The sequence below is a fragment of the Leucopleurus acutus genome, assembly GCF_964270905.1.
Source record: "Leucopleurus acutus genome assembly, chromosome: 1".
NCBI lineage: Eukaryota > Metazoa > Chordata > Mammalia > Artiodactyla > Delphinidae > Leucopleurus > Leucopleurus acutus.
In genome coordinates, this window is record NC_139142.1 from 83,923,281 (window position 1) to 83,942,810 (window position 19,530).

The window sequence follows — 19,530 nt, forward strand, 5'->3', positions numbered from 1 at the left end:
TTAGAAACAGACAATGGAACACTTCATAGCATTAAAAAAGAATGCTACAGTGCAACATGGATGAATCTTACAGACATAATAATTGAGGGAAAGGAGCCAGACACAAAAGAGTACACACTGGATCATTCCATTTACATTAAGTTCAAAAACAGGGTAAAATAATCTGGGATGATAGCAGTAGAATAGTGATTACCTTTATTTGTTGATTTGTTCTGAACTAGAGGTTTCAAATGGGAAGAAGTATGAGGGAGACTTCTGGGTGCTGGAAGTATTCTATACCTTCATCTAGGCAGTTGTTACACAAGTGTATACACATGTATAAATTCAAAGAGTTGTACACTTAAGATCTGTGTACTTCACAGTAAAGTTATATACAAAACATATATTAAATATATATATACACACACACACACACACACACACACACACACACATAAAATGTCTATTAAGTGATATGTAATAAGCTATAATACTACACTGCTCCCACTTCTCTGGGAACTTTCTGACTCCCTCAGGTCTTCATTTACTTTATTACTTTTATTGATTCAAAGAAAAGGGAAGGGAGTACTAAACAGATAACTGATGCTGAAACAATTGCTTACCTTTAACAAAGGGCAGCTGGAAAGGTTGGGAAAGGAGAGTGGAAAATTAACCCCAAGAAGGAAATCCTTGTTTCTCAGATATTTCTGCTGGCTCTCCCCTTCTGGCTCTCCCCAGGAGCGCAGCTGATGGAGCCTGTAGGAGGCTTTCAGAGACAGGAAAAGAGCTAACCATCTGAAACAAACCACAGCAGACATGCTTATTCAGTGCTCCATGGAGGGCTGAGGGTAGTTCATAGCAGTGAGGAACCTTGTCTCTCATTAACATGTCTCTTTTGTAAATCTTGAACATTTTAGACACAGCTCTTTCCTACTTTCAGATAAAGCCATTTCATACTTTTGTTCTATAAATTCTATCTTTGGCATGAATTGGTGTGCTACTATGAAAATGAAAATCCTCTGTAAAGCTCCTCTCAGAATTAAGGAATATTCAACTCTATCACAAAAACTGTAATAAAAACATCCTTATACTAAGGAGATAGCCTCTCCTAATGAGGTCACTATTTTTTACACAAATACAAAGTAATAAATTAAGTAACAGCCATTATTCCAAAGAATAAGAAAAGAGAACTAAGCTTCCCTGAATACGTAAGGCAGGCTATGCTGCAATCACTACTAACTAAAGGAATCATCAGTCATCATTTGCCCTGTAGAAACAAATAAAACAAAGTAGTCTACCTAGAAATTAAGAAGAATTGAAGACCTTCTGGTAGCATTTGGGAGAAGAGCCTAAATAGTTTTTATTTAAGGTATATCACGAAGCATCATGCAATTATTAAAGGATCAAAAGTATGATTTCCTTATAAAAATTTTAATTCTTAACAATACAAAAAGAATGAGAGGCTCTGTAAGATGATATAATAGTAAATATTTAATTTCACAGTATTCGACCTTCGCCCCTGATTATTCCCAACTGCTCTCTCAAACAATGAGCAAACTTCTCACCTGGCCAAAAGTCCCTGAAGCATGAGGTTTGCCATTTCAGCTGGAGATACATCAATAAAGCGAAGGAAAGAGAAACAGCTTTCTTCATTAACACCTGGAATATCAAAGGACAAAGTTAAACCCAACAGAAAACCAAGAGGCAATACTCAACTAAAGCCTGCTGAACTGCTGAATTTTGACTTAAGAATCAAAAACTATTTTAAAGGTTCCAATACAGCCACTTTGATATTAGACAGTATGTCATATTTTTGTACTACGATCATAAGTAGAAGACGCAGACCTATGAGATATGGCATATATGGGCCAGAGTGGAGTTGGCTCATCAGTTACCTCTGGGGTTTTGGATTCTTGGCTAACTGCCTTCCTCTTTTTATCGTGCCAGGAAAAAAAAAAAGAAAAGGAAAACACAGAGGTGTTTCTGAACCTCTGCCTTAATACTTTGGACAATGCTCAAAGTCGAGCAGCTTCCTTTCCTTAAACTAAGGAGGAGGGACCTAAGAGTCCCACACTAACAAGAGTCCTGCATTGTCTCTATCACACCTCTATTCAGAGGGTGTAAAAAATTCTTAAGAGGCAGGTATAAAATAAAGATGGAAGGTCAATCAAAATGGAAAACAATTAATCCAAAAAAAATTTTTATTGCTTCCTGTTATAGCCAAAAAGCCTAGCATCTATAGATGAAGACAACTAATTTACTTAAATCTTATCAAGACTTTATAAATAAAGGCCTAGAATTCACGCAAAGCCACTACTAGTTCCAACTTAGCAAAACAAAGAGCATCCTGATAAATCCTTGGCATTCTTCCCTTCTCAAATATCAAAACACCTACCTTTTCTGTGAAACAGAGACTGCTGGACATAGTCCGGTGCAAATGGAGAAAGAAGAACCCTTAACCACCTGTAAAGTAAGTAAATAAAATAAATCCAAACCCAAATATAAATATCAGGAACTTAACTAAACTGGAGGTTCCAAACTAAAAGAATCATTTAAGGTTTGAAACTGTTTCTACTTCTGAGAAGTTTGTTGCCAGACAAAATCATAACATATATGTCAGAAAGTACTAAGTACTTAATAAAGGTAGTAGATTATAATACAAGTTCAAAGTGGTCTCATTTTATTTCAGAGAAGCACAATTCTAGCACTGCAAGTTGCTATATACTATATTAAACAAAAAGCACTACAACTCTGGTTGTTTCCCCCTGCCCATCTAGTTAAGTACTCGCCTGAAGCTATCACAGACAAAGAATTCCTAAAATGAAACCCAAGAAATGTGTCTCAATTTCAATAATATCAGGCTAGATGTTGTTGATGATTATTTTGAAAGTACTGTTTATATTGTCTCTCTACAGAAGGAGCGTTCTAAATCTATGGTTCTCAAGTGCAGGTGTGCACAAGAATCCTTTGGGAGCTTGTTTAAAAATCCAGAAGCCAGGGCCACCCTCACTTGGAGGTGCAGAATGTACATACACAGCCATTTTCTGAATGGAAATGGTTTCTAGCATATTACCATTAACAATCACTTCACTTTTACCAAATCTGTGACTGCTGATTCTGGGAAGAAGATAAATTTGATTAATTTGAAATCCAATCAGTTCTTCCACAAGTGCTATTCCCAGTGTATAAACCATCACAAAGCCATTTCAGTACTGAGGCAGAGACATTTGCTGATCTCTCTTGGTACAAGTACATATTTGTACACAGGTACACATTCCTCACTCAGAAAGGCAACTGGAAGTGCCAGTTAAATTCCTGATAGTGCACAGATCCTATTACAAGATCCCTCAACAAATAGTGGTCCACCCATTGCTTAAATACCTCGTTGTGAAACTCACTCTCAATTAAATTTATCTAAGCCACAAAACCCCAAATTACACAAAAACACTCTTAGAGCAAACAGATATTAATATTTGCTCACCTGTCTCGTGAATGGTTGAAGACCCTGATCTGTCCATGACGGTAGATAAACTTTGAAATCTGGTATGGCTTTAGGGAAATATGAAATGGAGACCAAGTTTCTTGTCGCTCAAATAACTCTGGGTGATTACACACCTAACAGGAAAGGAAATGATAAGACAGTATTGTCATGTGCAGACATCACTCTATGAAACGATGGAGGAATCCCAAACCCTACATGTTTACCTTTATGAATATATACTTTCCCATTTTCATCCTTTTTTAACTGCCTTTGTTTATTTGGCATCAAGGCAAGATAGAGCCTTTTTTCTTGAAGTGGGTTAATAATAAAGACAACTCCAAGGCAGCTGACATAAGCTCTTACCTTCCTAAACTGCATGACCAGATTCATGAGGCTGCTGGTGGTTGTCTGTGCTTGCTGGGTAGAGCCCATAGAAGACTGCAATAAATCCTCAATGGAAATTTTGTTCTTTAGTGCCTGATATAGCAGCTTCTGTCGGCTGGTCAGTTGGCAATACATTAGAATCTCAATCTAAAAATCAATAAGGACATTTATATTTTGAGAAGAGTTTGTAAGAAAACGCAGTATCAGCATAAAGTTGGAAACTCATGCAAGGCAGATTATGATTGGAAAAAACAATATACATATTTCTAGAAACTCAGTATCTCTATAAACCTGTGATATGGCTAATTATCCAGAAAAATGTGCCTTCTTTGACCCTCTTCCCTTGTCACTCACTCTACACTCTGTCCCTGGGCGACCTCTTCCATTTCTAATAACCCCAACTACCGTCCATCACAGTGACTTGCAAAAATATATTTCCCAACATCCCCAGCCCAATATTTCCAACTACCTACCATAATAGTATCACTCAGAGTCTGCAGCAATTGCATTTGTGACATATCAGAAAAAAATTCTCTTTCACAATTTACTTAATTTATTAACAGCATTATCACTCAGTTGCCCAAACAGAAACTTCAGTCACCTCTGATTTTTTCTCTCTCATACCCCATGTTCTATCATTTCCTAAGTCCCTCAACTCAACCTGGAAATCTACCTCTAACCACCTTTTCTGACCATTCCCATTGCTTTAATACAGGAGCTCATCATATCTAATCTATACTATTACTGTGGGAGCTTCCTGCCTCTAGTCTCTCCTGGTTCCAAGAAACTTTCCATACAAATCTTATAAGGTACTCAACTGCTGAAAAACCTTCAATGTAAGTTACTGCCTATAGTAAAATATTAAAAATTCTCCTGTAGGCAGAGGCCTCCCATAATCTAACTCACCATATTATCCCAATCTCATCAAGTCCTCCTATATATATTAGCTACAACAGTCTGAATAATGTTTGCCAAACATGCTGCCTATTTGAATATTGTTCTACCTTTGTTCACTCTTGTTGCTTAGCACCCCTTCCTACCATATTTTCCTAGTAAATGCCAACTCATTATTCCAGATCTAGCTCACATGTCATCTCTGCTTTGATACCTTCTCTAACCTGCCCTAATAGAACTACTCCCTTATCTATGTTCCCATTATATTTCACATAGATAATCATTGCATATCTTACGATACAGTACTAGCTATTTATGTATTCATCCCCCTTGGAAATCTGAATAGAACCTGGAAGCTGCATCTCTACGGACCAGTTGCTGGCAGACAGTAAGAGTTCAATAATACTACTGAACTATACTACTGAACTATACTATAAATACTATTGAACTATACTATGAATACTATTATTTATTGTATTATAAATAATATACTATTTAATAACAGATTAGAAACATTACTGATGTTTAAGAAATTTATACTCTGCACAGTGGTTAAGAACCATACGTCTTTTGATCACCTCCCTAATGACCACTAAATAACAGACATTATGATACTGCTATTGTTTTTAAGCTGTTTCTGATATAAAGGCCTCAAGGATCCATTTTTTTATAAAGTGCTTTCTATCAGGTACACATCTGTGTGAACTACTATTCAGTTAAAATCAGCCAGTTTCACAAAGCAGCCATAAAGATTTTTTTAAAAGGAATAAAACAAAGGTACACTTCTATTCCTTTTTTTTTATTTTTTTAATATATTTTTTTATTCCTCTCTTTGAAGGTGTACATCTCCACCACAATCTTGTAAGAGAGTTACTAATTTCAAAATGATCCAGCCTTCTGGCAGTGACAGAGAGAATCACCTGATATTATCAAGAACTTGGAAAGATGCTTTTTATATAGACAGCAGAACTGTGAGGAACAGGTGCAATCTATGGGAGATGGGAAAATACCCCAAAGGACTGGGAACTGGGTGAAAAAAGAAGGAAGGAAAATATGGGGAGGATTCACAAGAGATAATAGAAAACTACAGAAGTCTGGTAAGATCCAAAAAAACATTATTTATAAACCAAAATTACTGACTTTTTATGAGAAAAAATATTACAACCCAAAACACATTAAACTTCTAAATCTATCTCTCAGTCTGCAGAAATACAGGAGACAGAGGAACATGTTAGACAACACCACAATGATGCAACCAGCAAAATCCAGTATGTGGGAAAACTCTACAGGACAAACAACTCGGTTTCTTCAACAAAGAATTGCAAGGGGAGAAAAAGTAGGGTGGGACTAAAAGATGCTTAAAAGACATAGCACCCAAATACTATGTGTGGACCTTGCTTGGATTCTGGTTTCAAAAGCTGAATACTTTTTCAAAGAGAGAGAAAGAAAAAAGCATACACAAAGACAACTGGGAATATCTGAGCACTGACTGGGTATGTGATACTACAATGAAATAACTGCCTTTTTTAGTAGAGGTGATAATGATATGTGAATATGTATTGTAAAAAACACCAAATCTTTTAGAGACACCCATGAAAATATTTATAAATGAAACAAAAGACAACTGGGATCTGCTTCAGAATAATGCAGAGGGGTGAAAAATTGTCATGAGTTGATCATTTAAACTATATGGAGTTCATTATACTCTTTTTTCTACTTTTGTAATGTTTCAAACTCTCTGTAATAAAAAGTATAAAACAAGAAGAAGAAAAAAACTATTACTTGCCTTCATTATTTGACTCATTTTAAGTCTTCTTTGACCCTCTCAAGTTTAAAGGTCTCCTATCAATCAAACTAATTACCCTTCAACTAAACATTTACCAAGGAATTTCTTTTCACCCTGGAACCCTAGGTTGGTGCCTATTAAGGCATAAACTCACAAGGTCTTCTTTCCTTACCTTGTCAGACAATTCATTTTCCACATCTTTCTTGATTCTCCTCAGCATAAATGGCTTCAAGATCATGTGTAAGCGAGAGAGTTGATCTGAAATGCCAGGAGCCCCACCGACAAATAATACATTATATCAATTTAACACAAACAAAAGAAATATCATGACCACCCTTCACTAAACCATTCTAACACCTTTTGGCTCAATGATTTTCTACAAGAAGACAAACAATCGCAAGGAGGAAGCCAAGGGATCTGAACTTTCCACAACGTCTTCCTGGAGTCAATTGTGCAAATGCATTTTGCTCTCATTTACTCAAACCAGTAAGGATGGCTTTGTTTTTATTAGAATTCACCTTTACAGTGTTTTAGGAACATTCTATCAATAATAGGGTTCTCAGACAGGTCTAATGCAAGCTATCTGGGACTCCCAGTGTTCCCCAAAAGTCATTTTTTCAATGTATATCAGCAAATTAACAACATGTAGTATAAGAAATTACTTAAAGACTTTTCTAATAGTTAGTAGGTGGCACTTCATGTTATGTAATAATACCTCATAACTCTCTTAAAATATTAGTCAAGAGGTAAAAAGAAATTGATAAACAAGGTTAAAAAATGTTTACAGAAGAAACAAATCCTAATATATAGAGAAAATAACAAAAATTATCCTTCTAATATTTTCTGGTTTTATCACAGGCAAAAAGCCTTACCCCATTCCACAAAGAATATAAAATTTTTCAGGATCTACGTGGAAAATGAGGATTTCGTAATCCAAAATGTGAATTTTGCCTGTTCTGCCTTGATCAGTCAACACTACAGGAGCATCACTTGAGTTAGTCCTTTTTGGACTCTTTTAAATATGTACAAAGCACATAATTATTTTAAAAGAGAAAAAACTTTTCTCTCAGATCCTTCTATGCATACCAGAAGAAAAATTCTTCATATACAAGAAAATACAGAATTATGTAGTTGCCTACACTAATAGGTAGAAAGAATGAATGTTCATAAAAATACTCACTCTCATCTATGGCAGATTTGTTTTCAGCGTGGCTCTCAATGTCCTTGGAAAACCATTCATTAAATTCCTCATGTGAATCAAATAATGTTGGCATAATGAAATGCAGCAGAGCCCAGAGCTGGAAACAAACAAAAAGCAAAATAACTATAGAGCAACAAAACGACAGTATGTGAAGACATGATGAGAGTTTGGAGAGAGAAAGAGTGAAGTTGCAGGTCTGTGTATCTGTGTCTAGGAGCATGTGTATGTGTGAGTAAGTGAGAGAGAATGAGTGTGTAAGCACACTGCCTCATCAACCAACTCTAATTCTATAAGGTACTATAGCAAAAAACTATTTTTCAATTAATTTCCCACTGAAAGTCTGAAAGCGCAAGTCCTGCTCAGCTTGTGCAGTGAGATAGTTTAAAAGATCTTGTATAAAGATCCATTCCACAACTGAACACAGTCTGAGGCAGCATAACTTGCTAATAATAACTCTAGATCAGGGGTCAGCAAATTACGCCTTGTGGTGCCAAGTCTGGTCTGCCATCTATTTTTGTAAATCAAGCTTTATTGGAACACAGTCACACCTATTCATTTATATCTATATATATATATATAGCTGCTTTCACATTACAATAGAAGGTTGAGTAGCTGTGCAGTGACTATATGGCCTAGAAAGTCTAAATATTTATTATCTGGCTCTTTACAGAAAGTTTTCTGACCCCTATTCTAGAAGATAAAATTATCTTCCCCAAAGAAAGAATTTTAGCTCCTCTCAGTGTCAAAGAATATTACCTTTTTATTCTAGTATAAAAATATCTCTGCATTAGATGAGTAGCATTCTTAATGTGATTATGATTTATTATATAAGAAACAAAGGAATAAAGAAATTTATTTGCCTTTTGCCAGAGAATAAGAAAATAGTAATGATGCCCCCCCCAAAAAAACCACTTAGGGCAAGCCATGGTCAAATTCTTCCTTTTATGTGGGGACTGTAATTTATACAAAGCCGTAACACTCCAGGTAGGCATGGGTAAAGAATTTTATTCTGTGTTGGAGCCACTCTGTTTAATGCAGACATAAAACTGAGGTCTTTACTAGTGCCTACCTCTGCCATGGTGTTCTGAATGGGGGTCCCAGTTAGCAAAAGCCGATTCCGACACTGAAACTGCAAGAGTATCTTCCAACGAACACTGTCCAGTAAGATGAATTACAAATTCCAAGTTAGCAGTAAATATTCACCCTATTGAGACCCCTTATTTCTAAAAATGCTTTTCAAAAAAATAACAAACACTCAAAATCAAGTATCAATACTCTACCATGAACACAATTGAAAAATATTACTCAACAAAGCTGACGACAGGAAATTTCAAAGGAACTGACTCTATACTGAAAACGTGGTATTAGGGTATACATTAAAAAAAGCCCTCGAATAGCAGAGTAGGATCCTTTCTGGCTTGATAAAAGTCCTCTACTACCTTTGGTCAGTTTTGTTGATACAGACCATATAATTATAAAGTATTATCTACAGTAGTAGGTTTTAAAATTATTACTCTATGCGCTTCCAGTGTGAGTTTGGAGGGAGCAATGGAGAAAGAGAAAGGGTGTGAGAAGAAAATGCAATGTGAGTCTACTGCTCCTGGCCACAAGCATGCCCTACTTCAAAAGAGTAAAATATGAAATAATGCTCTTTAGAGGATGGAAAGTTCCATGGAAAATACCATCCTGCCAGTTAACGTGGACTTCTAAGAAAGCCCTATGGGCTCACCAAGAGTTAATAAAAATCCATCAAACCCAAGGTCTAATACCACTGAGTAACACTTTCTAGTCAACCACTCATTTACTATTCATTTTGGGAACTTAAAGGTATTAGAACATTTTAAACATGTAACTTCCAATAAAAGGATTCTTGGGCGTCTAATAACCATTCAGGGACTAGGATAACCTTCATAAAACAGTAGAAGCTACAATCCACCTAATGTAACATTCTACTTCCTACTAAGACCTCCTGTCTAAAATAAGCCCTGAAGCAATGAGCGGACACCCCTTCCTCCACAGAAAATTTCCTTGAAGAACAAAAATCGGTTAAAATGCCATAATTATTGAATAGGGAGAAAAAAAGCTGAGGAAAATCTTTATACTCTAAACATTAATATGTATATTCCATGAAAATGCAAAAGAGAATTTATGCCTTCTGGTCAGATATATGGCTTATGCAGAGACCATAAGACCATATATAAGCCATATACCATGTTTTCAAATCTCTCTGATCTTCATTCACATGTGTGTGTATATGAGACACACATATCTATATATCCTCAGTCCACAGGCTTTATTTCTACTACTCATGTTACCTGGAACTACTCTTGAGCGCCTGAGCCTCATCCAATACCATGTACTGCCACTTGACTCGCTGGAAATACTTTACATCCTGCACCACCAGCTGGTAACTGGTGATAACCACATGGAAGGGGGCATCCTGAGTGTAGAGGGTCTTCTGCAAACATAAGAGGGCAAGGGTGAAAAGAGATACCTAACAAGTCATAATAAGACAATGAGGAATGGAATTCATTTTCTAAGGCCAAGAAGTTTAAGATAGCTCTAAAGATATACTTCTCCAATGTAGGAGATGTGCAGTGAATTAAAAGCATGACTGTTTTTAAGGTAGTTACCTTAACCACAAACCTTGTTAAAAACTAGTCTTCAGCTTATTAAAGAAAAAAGTTCTTACTTAATCCTGGACTTCAAGTCCAGCTGATTGTCTATAACAGGAAAAGCATTGTAAAAGAAAAAAAGTACACTTGCCTAGTGTCCAGAAACATATAAGAAGATTTTATGTAAGTGAAATTATTCAAATCAACTGGAGAAATAATGACTGCACATATGTGTGAACATGTATATGTGTGTGTGCATGCGTGTACAGTAAGCTGAAAGTTACCTGACTCCAGAACCTCCTGATAACTTTTCTATCATGAGGATTTCCCCAATATGGTAGCACCTGGAAAAAGGACCAATATACAGATTATTTCCTAGTGATAATCTTAAAAGTATCATCACAAATACGTTATTCAGAATGATTTTTTAAAAACCTAATAGAATGAATATAAGAGTTCCTCTTCTGTCACTGCCGCACTAGGTGCTGGACTAGCACTCCTCCTACTGACCAAGTTAAAACACAGATACAAAACATTTGTTTGAAGGCTTCAGAGAGCTACTGAGTCAGTGGAGAATTATACAGCCCAGATCTAGAAAAGAGAGGAAAGCCTGGCATCTGGAACATGTTCCCCCTGTGGGTGCTGATCCTTCCCAAAAGTTCTAGTTGAGGCTGAGAAACTGAAAAGTTGTTTTTTGTTTTTGTTTTTTTTGTTTTTTTTTAAAGAGACACAGGACCACAAAACAAAAACTGTAGTTCAAGGAGGAGGGATTCTGATAACCACCCACCTCCCTGGCCTTAAGTTGGGAATCAAAAGATAGATACACAGGGTTCCCTGGTGGCACAGTGGTTGAGAGTCCGCCTGCCAATGCAGGGGACGCAGGTTCGTGCCCCGGTCTGGGAAGATCCCACATGCCACTAAGCGGCTGGGCCCGTGAGCCATGGCCGCTGAGCCTGCGCGTCCGGAGCCTGTGCTCCACAATGGGAGAGGCCACAACAGCGAGAGGCCCATGTACCACAAAAAAAAAAAAAAAAAAAAAAGATAGATACACACCTGTAGTAAAGGTAAACTATACATACACTTGCTTTATCAGGTACTGAATCCTGGTTTCAAATCATCTCAATTCCTGACTAGATTAAGGGGGCTTTGGATTATTATTGCCCCAGAAAAAAAATTACTATAGGCAAAAAAATCCACAACAAAACCCCAAACACACATTAATCCTCTCTCAGGAAGAAGAAAACAGTATCCAGAGCCCACAATTATCTCTACAATTTTTCCTATACAATGTCTGGCATTAAAACAAAAACAAAACAAAACAAAAAAATCAGATATGGAAAGACTAGACCACATAACTGAAAACCAACATGAAATATACATAAAAGAAACAAACTCACAGGAGATCTAGATAACAAAAATTTTAGAAACAAACTTTTAAAAAAATGCTAGTTTTGGGCTTCCCTGGTGGCACGATGGTTAAGAATCTGCCTGCCAGTGCAGGGGACACGGGTTTGAGCCCTGATCTGGGAAGATCCCACATGCCGCAGAGCAACTAAACCCGTGCGCCACAACTACTGAGCCTGCGCTCTAGAGCCCGCGAGCCACAATTGCTGAGCCTGCGTGCCTAGAGCCTGTGCTCCACAGCAAAAGAAGCCACCCAATGAGAAGCTCATGCACCGCAATGAAGAGTAGCCCCCACTTGCCACAACTAGAGAGAGCCTGCGTGCAGCAATGAAGACCCAATGCTGCCAAAAAAAAAAAAAAGCAAGTTTGTTCATTGAATTAAAAGATTGAGAATTTCAGTGATATACTAGAAACTATAAAAGAATCAAAGAGAATTTTTAGAACTGAAAAAATATAATTAAAATTAAGAATTCAATGACGAGGGCTTCCCTGGTGGTGCAGTGGCTAAGAATCCACCTGCCAATGCAGGGGACACGGGTTCGAGCTCTGGTCTGGGAGGATCTCACATGCTGCAGAGCAACTAAGCCCATGCACCACAACTGCCGAGCCTGCGCTCTAGAGCCCGCGTGCCACAACTACTGAGGCCCATGTGCCTAGAGCCTGTGCTCGGCAACAGGAGAATCCACTGCAATGAGAAGCCCACACACCGCCACAAAGAATAGCCCCTGTTCGCCACAACTAGAGAGAGCCTGCATGCAGCAATGAAGACCCAACGCAGCCAAAAATAAATAAATAAAACAAATTAAAAAAAAAAAAAAGTAGCCGGGGGTGGGGCGGGGAAGACACATAACATACAGAAAAACAACCATAAGAAGTAGAACTGGAAAACACAGAACATCTTTAAAGTACAAAAATTTATTTTAAAATTAAAAACAAAAAAAAGAATTCAGTGACGAGTTTAACAGCAGATAGAATCAGCTGAAGAGCTGATTAGTGAACTTGAAGAGAGGTCAGAAGGAAATATCCAGACTAAAGCATGGAGAAACAAAAGAATGCAAAATTCAGCACTTTTCTGTGATGTTTCTAAGTGTGACTTTCATTTTTTTTATTGTTATGGGGCTCAAAGTGCTTCTAGAATCCGTAGCTTGATGTCCTTTGTTCTTTTGAAAAATGTCAGCCAAATGAAAGCACAAATATGCAAGGAGGAATGAAGATCAATGAGCAATGAATATGTAAGTAATATGAATAAATCTAAGTAAGTTTTAAATGTATAAATAATAATGTCTTCTGGGGTTTAAAATATAAAATATATACAAAAACAACAGCATGTAAGTCTAGAGAAGGCGGATGTAGTTACAGTACTCTACTAAGGTCTTTGTACTGTCTGGAAAGTATTAACAGTACTAATTTATATTACTTTTGAAAAAGTTAAGGGTGCATGTGGTATTCTCCTGGGTATCTACTGAATAACAGAATGAATATATAATTAGCAAGTTTAAAAGGGAGAGGAAAAAAAAAGGAATGATAAAATCTAATCAATCCAAAAGGATTCAAAAGGAAAAAAAAGTAAAGCTGAACAGGTGAAAGAAGCAGAAAGCAGGGACTTCCCTGGTGGCACAGTGGTTAAGACTGCACTCCCAATGCAGGGGGCCCGGGTTTGATCTCTGGTTGGGGAAAGAGATCCCAAATGCATGCCGCAACTAAGGAGCTGGTGAGCCGCAACTAAAGACCTGGCACTATCAAATAAATAAATAAATATTTTAAAACTAAAAACCATAAACACAATAACAACCCTATTTAAAAAAAGAAGTAGAAAGCAAAGAGCAAGGCAGCAGTTTTAAACACAATATATCAATAATTACATTAAAAGTAAGCACAGATATTCCAAATAAAAGGCACGAAATACACCTTAAATGTAAGGCTATAGAATGGTTAAAAGTAAAAAGACGAAAAAGATACCATGCAAATACTAGCCAAAAGAAAGCTATTTAATATCAGAGAAAATAGACTTTAAGGCAAAAGTCTTAAAGGAGGAATTTCATAGTAATAAAAGGTTCATTCACCAGGAAGATAAAATTATAAATTTGTATACATCTCACAGCCTCAAAGCAAAAACAAAAGAAAACAGAATGGATAAATCCATAATTGTTGCAAATATTAACACACCTCTTTCAGTCAGTAATAGGAGAGGCAGACAAAAAAATCAGTAAAGATAAAAAAGAGCTGAACAAGTTAACAAACTTGACCTAATCAACATATATACAACACTGTATTCAACAAGTACAGAATAACTATTATTTTCAAACACACACAGGACATTTATAAAAACTGACCATATGCTGAGCTATGAAAACAAAGCAACAAATTTCAAAGGATTAAAATAATAAAAAGCATGTTTTCTTATCAGTGGATTTAAGCTATAAATAACAAAAAGATACCTAGAAAACCATCCTTTGTGTAGAGAGTAAAAACAACACTTTTAAATAACCCATGAATCAAATAAGAACTTACAGTAGAAGCTGACAGTATTTTGCATTGTAAGATAATGAAAATGTGACACATCAAACCTTTGGATGGCTACAGTCATGCTTAGAAAGCAATACCCTTAAATATACATTAGAAAAAGCTGAAAATCAACAATCTAAGCTCCATCTCAAGATGACAGAAAAAGAAAAAAGTTTACAAAAAAAGTAGACAAGAATAATAGAAGAGCAGAAATAAATGAAATACAAAACATACAGAATAGCCAATTTCAGGAATGAAAAGTGGTACATTAACTAGAGAAAAAATGTAAATCTTACTTCATGAGGAAAAGGAGGTCAGAGGCAGTAATCATACTAGAACCATAAAATGAGTGTTACTCAGACACCTGCCAAATAAAATGAACTTTCTGATGTTATCATCATAGATCTAAGTATCTTTTGAATGTAACCAGATTATAAATCTGAGCAGAGTCTACTTCTAACTATGTTCTACAGGGAAGCAAACACATTTCTGACAATTCAAAGGAGTAATGGTAATAGAAACAATGAATCAATAGAGCAGAGGTCATTAAACTTTTCCTATAAATGGCCAGATAGTAAGAATTTTAGTTTTGTAGGCCACACAGTCTCTGCCACAACTACTCAACTGTGCCTGTTGTACTGTGAATGCAGCCATAAATAATAAATAATCAAAGGTGTGGCTGTATTCCAATATACATGTATTTAAATTTCATATATCATTTGCTACGAAATATTTTTTAATCAACAATTTTAAAAAGTAAAAACTATTCTTAGCTCATAAGCTGCACAAAAGAACACGTGGTGGATTCCTCTATAAGTTAAATATAAAGTGACCTAGCAATTCCACTCCTAGGTCTATACCCAAAAGAACTGAAAACAGGACAGGTGTTCAAACAAAAGCCTGTACATGAATGTTTATAGCAGCACTATTAACAATAGCCAAAAGGAACAACCAAAATACCCATCAACAGATGAATGGATAAACAAAATACAGTATACCCAGATAATGAAATATTATTCACTATAATATTATATGTTATAATATTATGACTGAATATGACATAATATAATATTATGACTGAAATATTATTCAGTCATAAAAGGAATGAAGTGCCGATACATGTTACAACATGATGAACCTTGAAAAACCTACTAAGTGAAAAGCAGCAGCCAGACATAAAAGGCCACATTCCAGGTATACAAAATATTCACAATAACCAAACCACAGAGACATAAAGCAGATTTGTGGTAGCCAGGGACAAGAGGGAAAGTGAAATAGGGAGTGACTGCTTAATGGGAAGGAGATTTCTGTTTGGTATAATGATAAAATTCTGCAATACGATAGCAGTGATTATTGTACCACACTGTAAATGTACTTAATACTACAGAATTGTACACTTTCAATTGGCCCACAGGCCATATTTTACTGACCCCTAGACTAGAGCTTCAAAAGGAAACTCCACGTGCAAATGAAAACTCAGTGTCAGGCATGGGTATAAAGTCAAAGGAGAGGTACCAATGACGTAAGTAGTACTACATTGCCATCTATCGGCCAGTGAAGGAAATATTGAAAACTTTAGTGGTTTGGAAGAAAATTTTAAGACAATTTTTCAAGCTCCTAATTGTTTGACATGTACTAAACGACAATAACAACAACAAGAAAGCAGAAAAAAGATGAGGGGCTCCTTATTCAATGTGAAAAAACCCTAGAGAAAATATTCAATAAATTGCCTTAGAACGATCTCACCTCCTTAGAAAGTTAAGAATGAGTCAGCCAAGCTAAAAGCCATATACCTAATGTGCCTTGTAAACAGTTCCTAAGTCTATTAATTCAGCCGCAAAGGTGGGGCCACAGACACAAAGGTGCCCCAAAGTGGAATATCCCAGACATGTCCCTATTCCTTATAAAGTATAAGCCAGAAAAACACCTCCCCCATGACCTCTTAAATTGCATAGAACCCATGATTATTATGGAGACCCAAGATCAGAGATCATGTCAATATCTCTTGATACGTATCTCCAAAAAATCCTCCTTACCATGCAACTTCATTATCATTATATTCCTTTAGGGACAAAACAAATATTTAACTCATTTCCTTCTTTTTACTTGCAAATAATATAAAAAATCCTACCCATTCTTTCTTACATCCCAACAACTTTGCATAATTAAATCCCTATTTAAATCTTGTCCATACTTGATGCAGCATATTTCCCTGCTGATCACATCCTACCTAAATCTCAATTCTTTTCCTCTGAATTAGTTAAATGCAACTCTCACATTATCTACCTTAGACATTATAATCTGGACCAAGACTGAAGAGCTGGCTTTGGAGTGTCAAGAAAATAGATAATCTATGAATAAATTTGAAGGGGGAGGAGTGTGGACAACAATGCCATAAATTACAGTATATGTACCTTGATTTATCAAAACCTATATTAAGCCAGCAACGCAGACATTTTCTATTATGGCAGTACAACTAGGAGCTACAATTCATGTCGTCAATGCAGCAAATCACTCAAACTGGACTTTGTCTTTCTCATAAAACATAAGGATGTAATATGCTCTTTTATTGCTCCCATCAGTAACTTTGATAGGAAATGTATGCAAGGTTATTTTGAAAAAAAATGCAAGAAATTAAAAGCTATTATGAGCAATTAAGTAAGTAAGGCAGCAAAAAAGGAGTCAGAAAGTTTATTTTAAAAAGCAAGAGAATTTTGTTGATTTTTACCTTAAATTTAGGAACAAATCTAGTAAACTCCTGGTGCCAATTGTTAAGTGTAGAAGCAGGTGAAATTATTAAGAAAGGTCCCCAAATGTTCTCTCTCTGAAACAGAAAAACTGGGTCAGCCAACTGCAGGAAAACTGAAGAAATTTAATTCAAAATTATAATTAACGACAAGAGGAGTTTAAGAATAGGAGATGCATTACAACAAGAGAAATGGTTCGTATCTCCCATACCTGCACACTCAATGATAATATCCTATGTTAAGAAAAATAATATTCTATGTTAATAATAACACAGGCAAGGAAGTTGCTCGCACACACCTTGAGGAAAAAAAAACCAAGCAATTACTCCCCACCCGCCCTTACGGGTCTTAGTTTATATCATTCACAAAGCACTTATGACATACTGACTTGTATGTGTTGCTTTTTCCTTATACTAGATGATCACAACTATTTTACTATTATTTAATTGGTACAGAGTTTTCTGCATTTTTCAAAATGCTTTCACGCATTTCTTCTCATTTAATTCTCACAAATTTCCTGTAAGGCAGATAGTATCCCCACTTTGCAGAAGTGGAAACTAAACCTCACAGAGTTAAAGTGAAGTCAGGTCAAAAGAGGCTAAGTGAATTGTCCAAGTTTACACTGCTAGTAAGCACAGAGCTGAGATGTGAAACCAGGTCTTCTGATCTAACTAACTACAATGTTTTTGCCACTACAATGGTGGTTCTCTACAGAAGTGGGAGATGGGGAATGAAAACACACATGCTTAGAAACTGTCCTAGTCTTCTTGAAAACCAGAATGTTTCACCACACTGTATCACCCACCCTGTAAAGGCCTTGAAGGCAAGGAGCAAGTCCTACTGTCTTGGTATGCTACAGAGTCTAGCGTACTGCTTGATAATGGCTGATTCTCAATAGAAAATGACCCTAGGATGGACAGAGAGGAAGAAGAAAAGACTGCATGCATCTACCCACCTCAGCCAGATGGGCAAGGAGGGCAATGCTCTGTACTGTCTTACCAAGTCCCATTTCATCGGCAAGAATGCCATTAATACCCTGGAAAAAAAATACACATAGTCAACACCTCTCACATTGCATTACACAGGGTTCAACTTACTGCCAAAAAGAACTACCCAAAATGTCAGACTTGTTCAAACGAAAGTGACTAGAGATACCCAGCTTCAGCACTATTACTACTGTAATGATTCCTTTTGCCAGTTCCACAGCTACAACTCTGAATCATGAGACAAACACGCCAAAGCCAGTTTTTCAGCTAATCTAATCCAGGTACAAGTAATCAGGTTTATTACTAAGACTACTTAAGACAAACTTTATACATGATGCAAATAATCCCCAATAAAATCTCCAGGTTAGAAATATACAGACATCTTTCTGATTCTTGTCAAACGATAAAGCTTTTTAAAAAGGATGAAATCTAAAACATTATCTTGTGCTCATTTCACAATACACTGAACCAACGACTTTAGGAAAACAGATAACAAAACAGAGTGGGTATGAATAGTTCTAAAATTTACCTGTTCATAGAGATTTGCCAACCAATTCATGCCTTTCAGCTGATAACCTTTTAATTTGCCATTAAAAATTGTAGGCTGTGGAATATCCTCACCAGCCCGGATAGATGGGTTTGCCAGGCTATAACTCTCCCCAAACCCAGTGCCAGACTTGTTTGCTGCCCGTAGGGCAGCTGCTCGACTTTCTTTTGCATCTTCATCAAATGACCTTGTCTGGAAAATAAAAATATATTAGAAGAAATATATAAGAGGAAAATAATTAAATTCAAATAAAATTCATAATGCCAATATATCTAACTTGTGCTAGTTCGAACAAACTTTCTGATAATATAATGTAATATATTACATGTAAGCATAATACACTTGACTCTTGAACAACATGGGTTTGAACTGTGTGGGTCAACTGATACGTGAAGTTTTTTCACTAAGTATGTGCAGGGGTACTACTTGATCCTGTGGTTGGTTGGATATGTGGATGTGGATCCATAGGTATGGAGGGCTGACTGTAAAGTTATACAAAGATTTTTGACTGCAGGGTGGGTCAGCACCCCTAACTCCCAGAGTTACTCAAGGGTCAAGCGTAAAGTATATTACTAATATTTTAAAATTATTTTAACAATTATATTGAGAATACATTTCTGATAGACAGGCAGTAAGCCATATTACACAATTACTTGCTTCATCAATGAATTTACTAAGATTTGATATAAAACCTGTTTGATTGGTTGGGGTTGGTGAGGAATAGGTTGAGTTTGTCTCTATCCTTGATTTGGACCCTGTCAAAGTTACACAGGGGCTCCTATGCAGTATATTAAACTGTATTTTCCTTACTTAATTTGATCTAACTGCAGTTTCTTTCTGATTTCATTAAATGTCACTATATCATGAACAAGCAAGTTATTACTAAAGTAAAAGAAGGTGCTAACTTAGCAGTTTTAATACATGATATAACTTTCTTAACATGCAACAGTGTGGACTTTTTCACTAAACAACCATGATCCACTTCATTCTATATTACCCAT

General features: G+C 36.3%; 1 protein-coding gene across 2 annotated transcripts in view; it reads right to left on the reverse strand.

Annotated features, from left to right (window-relative positions):
* The window catches only part of INO80 (INO80 complex ATPase subunit), a 129,681-nt gene that overhangs the window by 61,595 nt on the left and 48,556 nt on the right, over positions 1 to 19,530 (reverse strand). For both annotated transcript variants that reach the window (XM_082848589.1, XM_082848588.1), the window contains 13 exons: positions 18,512 to 18,721; positions 17,952 to 18,032; positions 16,978 to 17,073; positions 10,625 to 10,684; positions 10,041 to 10,183; positions 8,795 to 8,879; positions 7,705 to 7,822; positions 6,697 to 6,782; positions 3,824 to 3,991; positions 3,461 to 3,594; positions 2,375 to 2,442; positions 1,545 to 1,638; positions 603 to 774 (listed from right to left, as the gene is read on the reverse strand). In XM_082848589.1, coding sequence (XP_082704715.1) covers positions 603 to 774; positions 1,545 to 1,638; positions 2,375 to 2,442; positions 3,461 to 3,594; positions 3,824 to 3,991; positions 6,697 to 6,782; positions 7,705 to 7,822; positions 8,795 to 8,879; positions 10,041 to 10,183; positions 10,625 to 10,684; positions 16,978 to 17,073; positions 17,952 to 18,032; positions 18,512 to 18,721 — 1,515 coding nt within the window. The remainder of the gene's footprint in view (positions 1 to 602; positions 775 to 1,544; positions 1,639 to 2,374; positions 2,443 to 3,460; positions 3,595 to 3,823; positions 3,992 to 6,696; positions 6,783 to 7,704; positions 7,823 to 8,794; positions 8,880 to 10,040; positions 10,184 to 10,624; positions 10,685 to 16,977; positions 17,074 to 17,951; positions 18,033 to 18,511; positions 18,722 to 19,530) is intronic.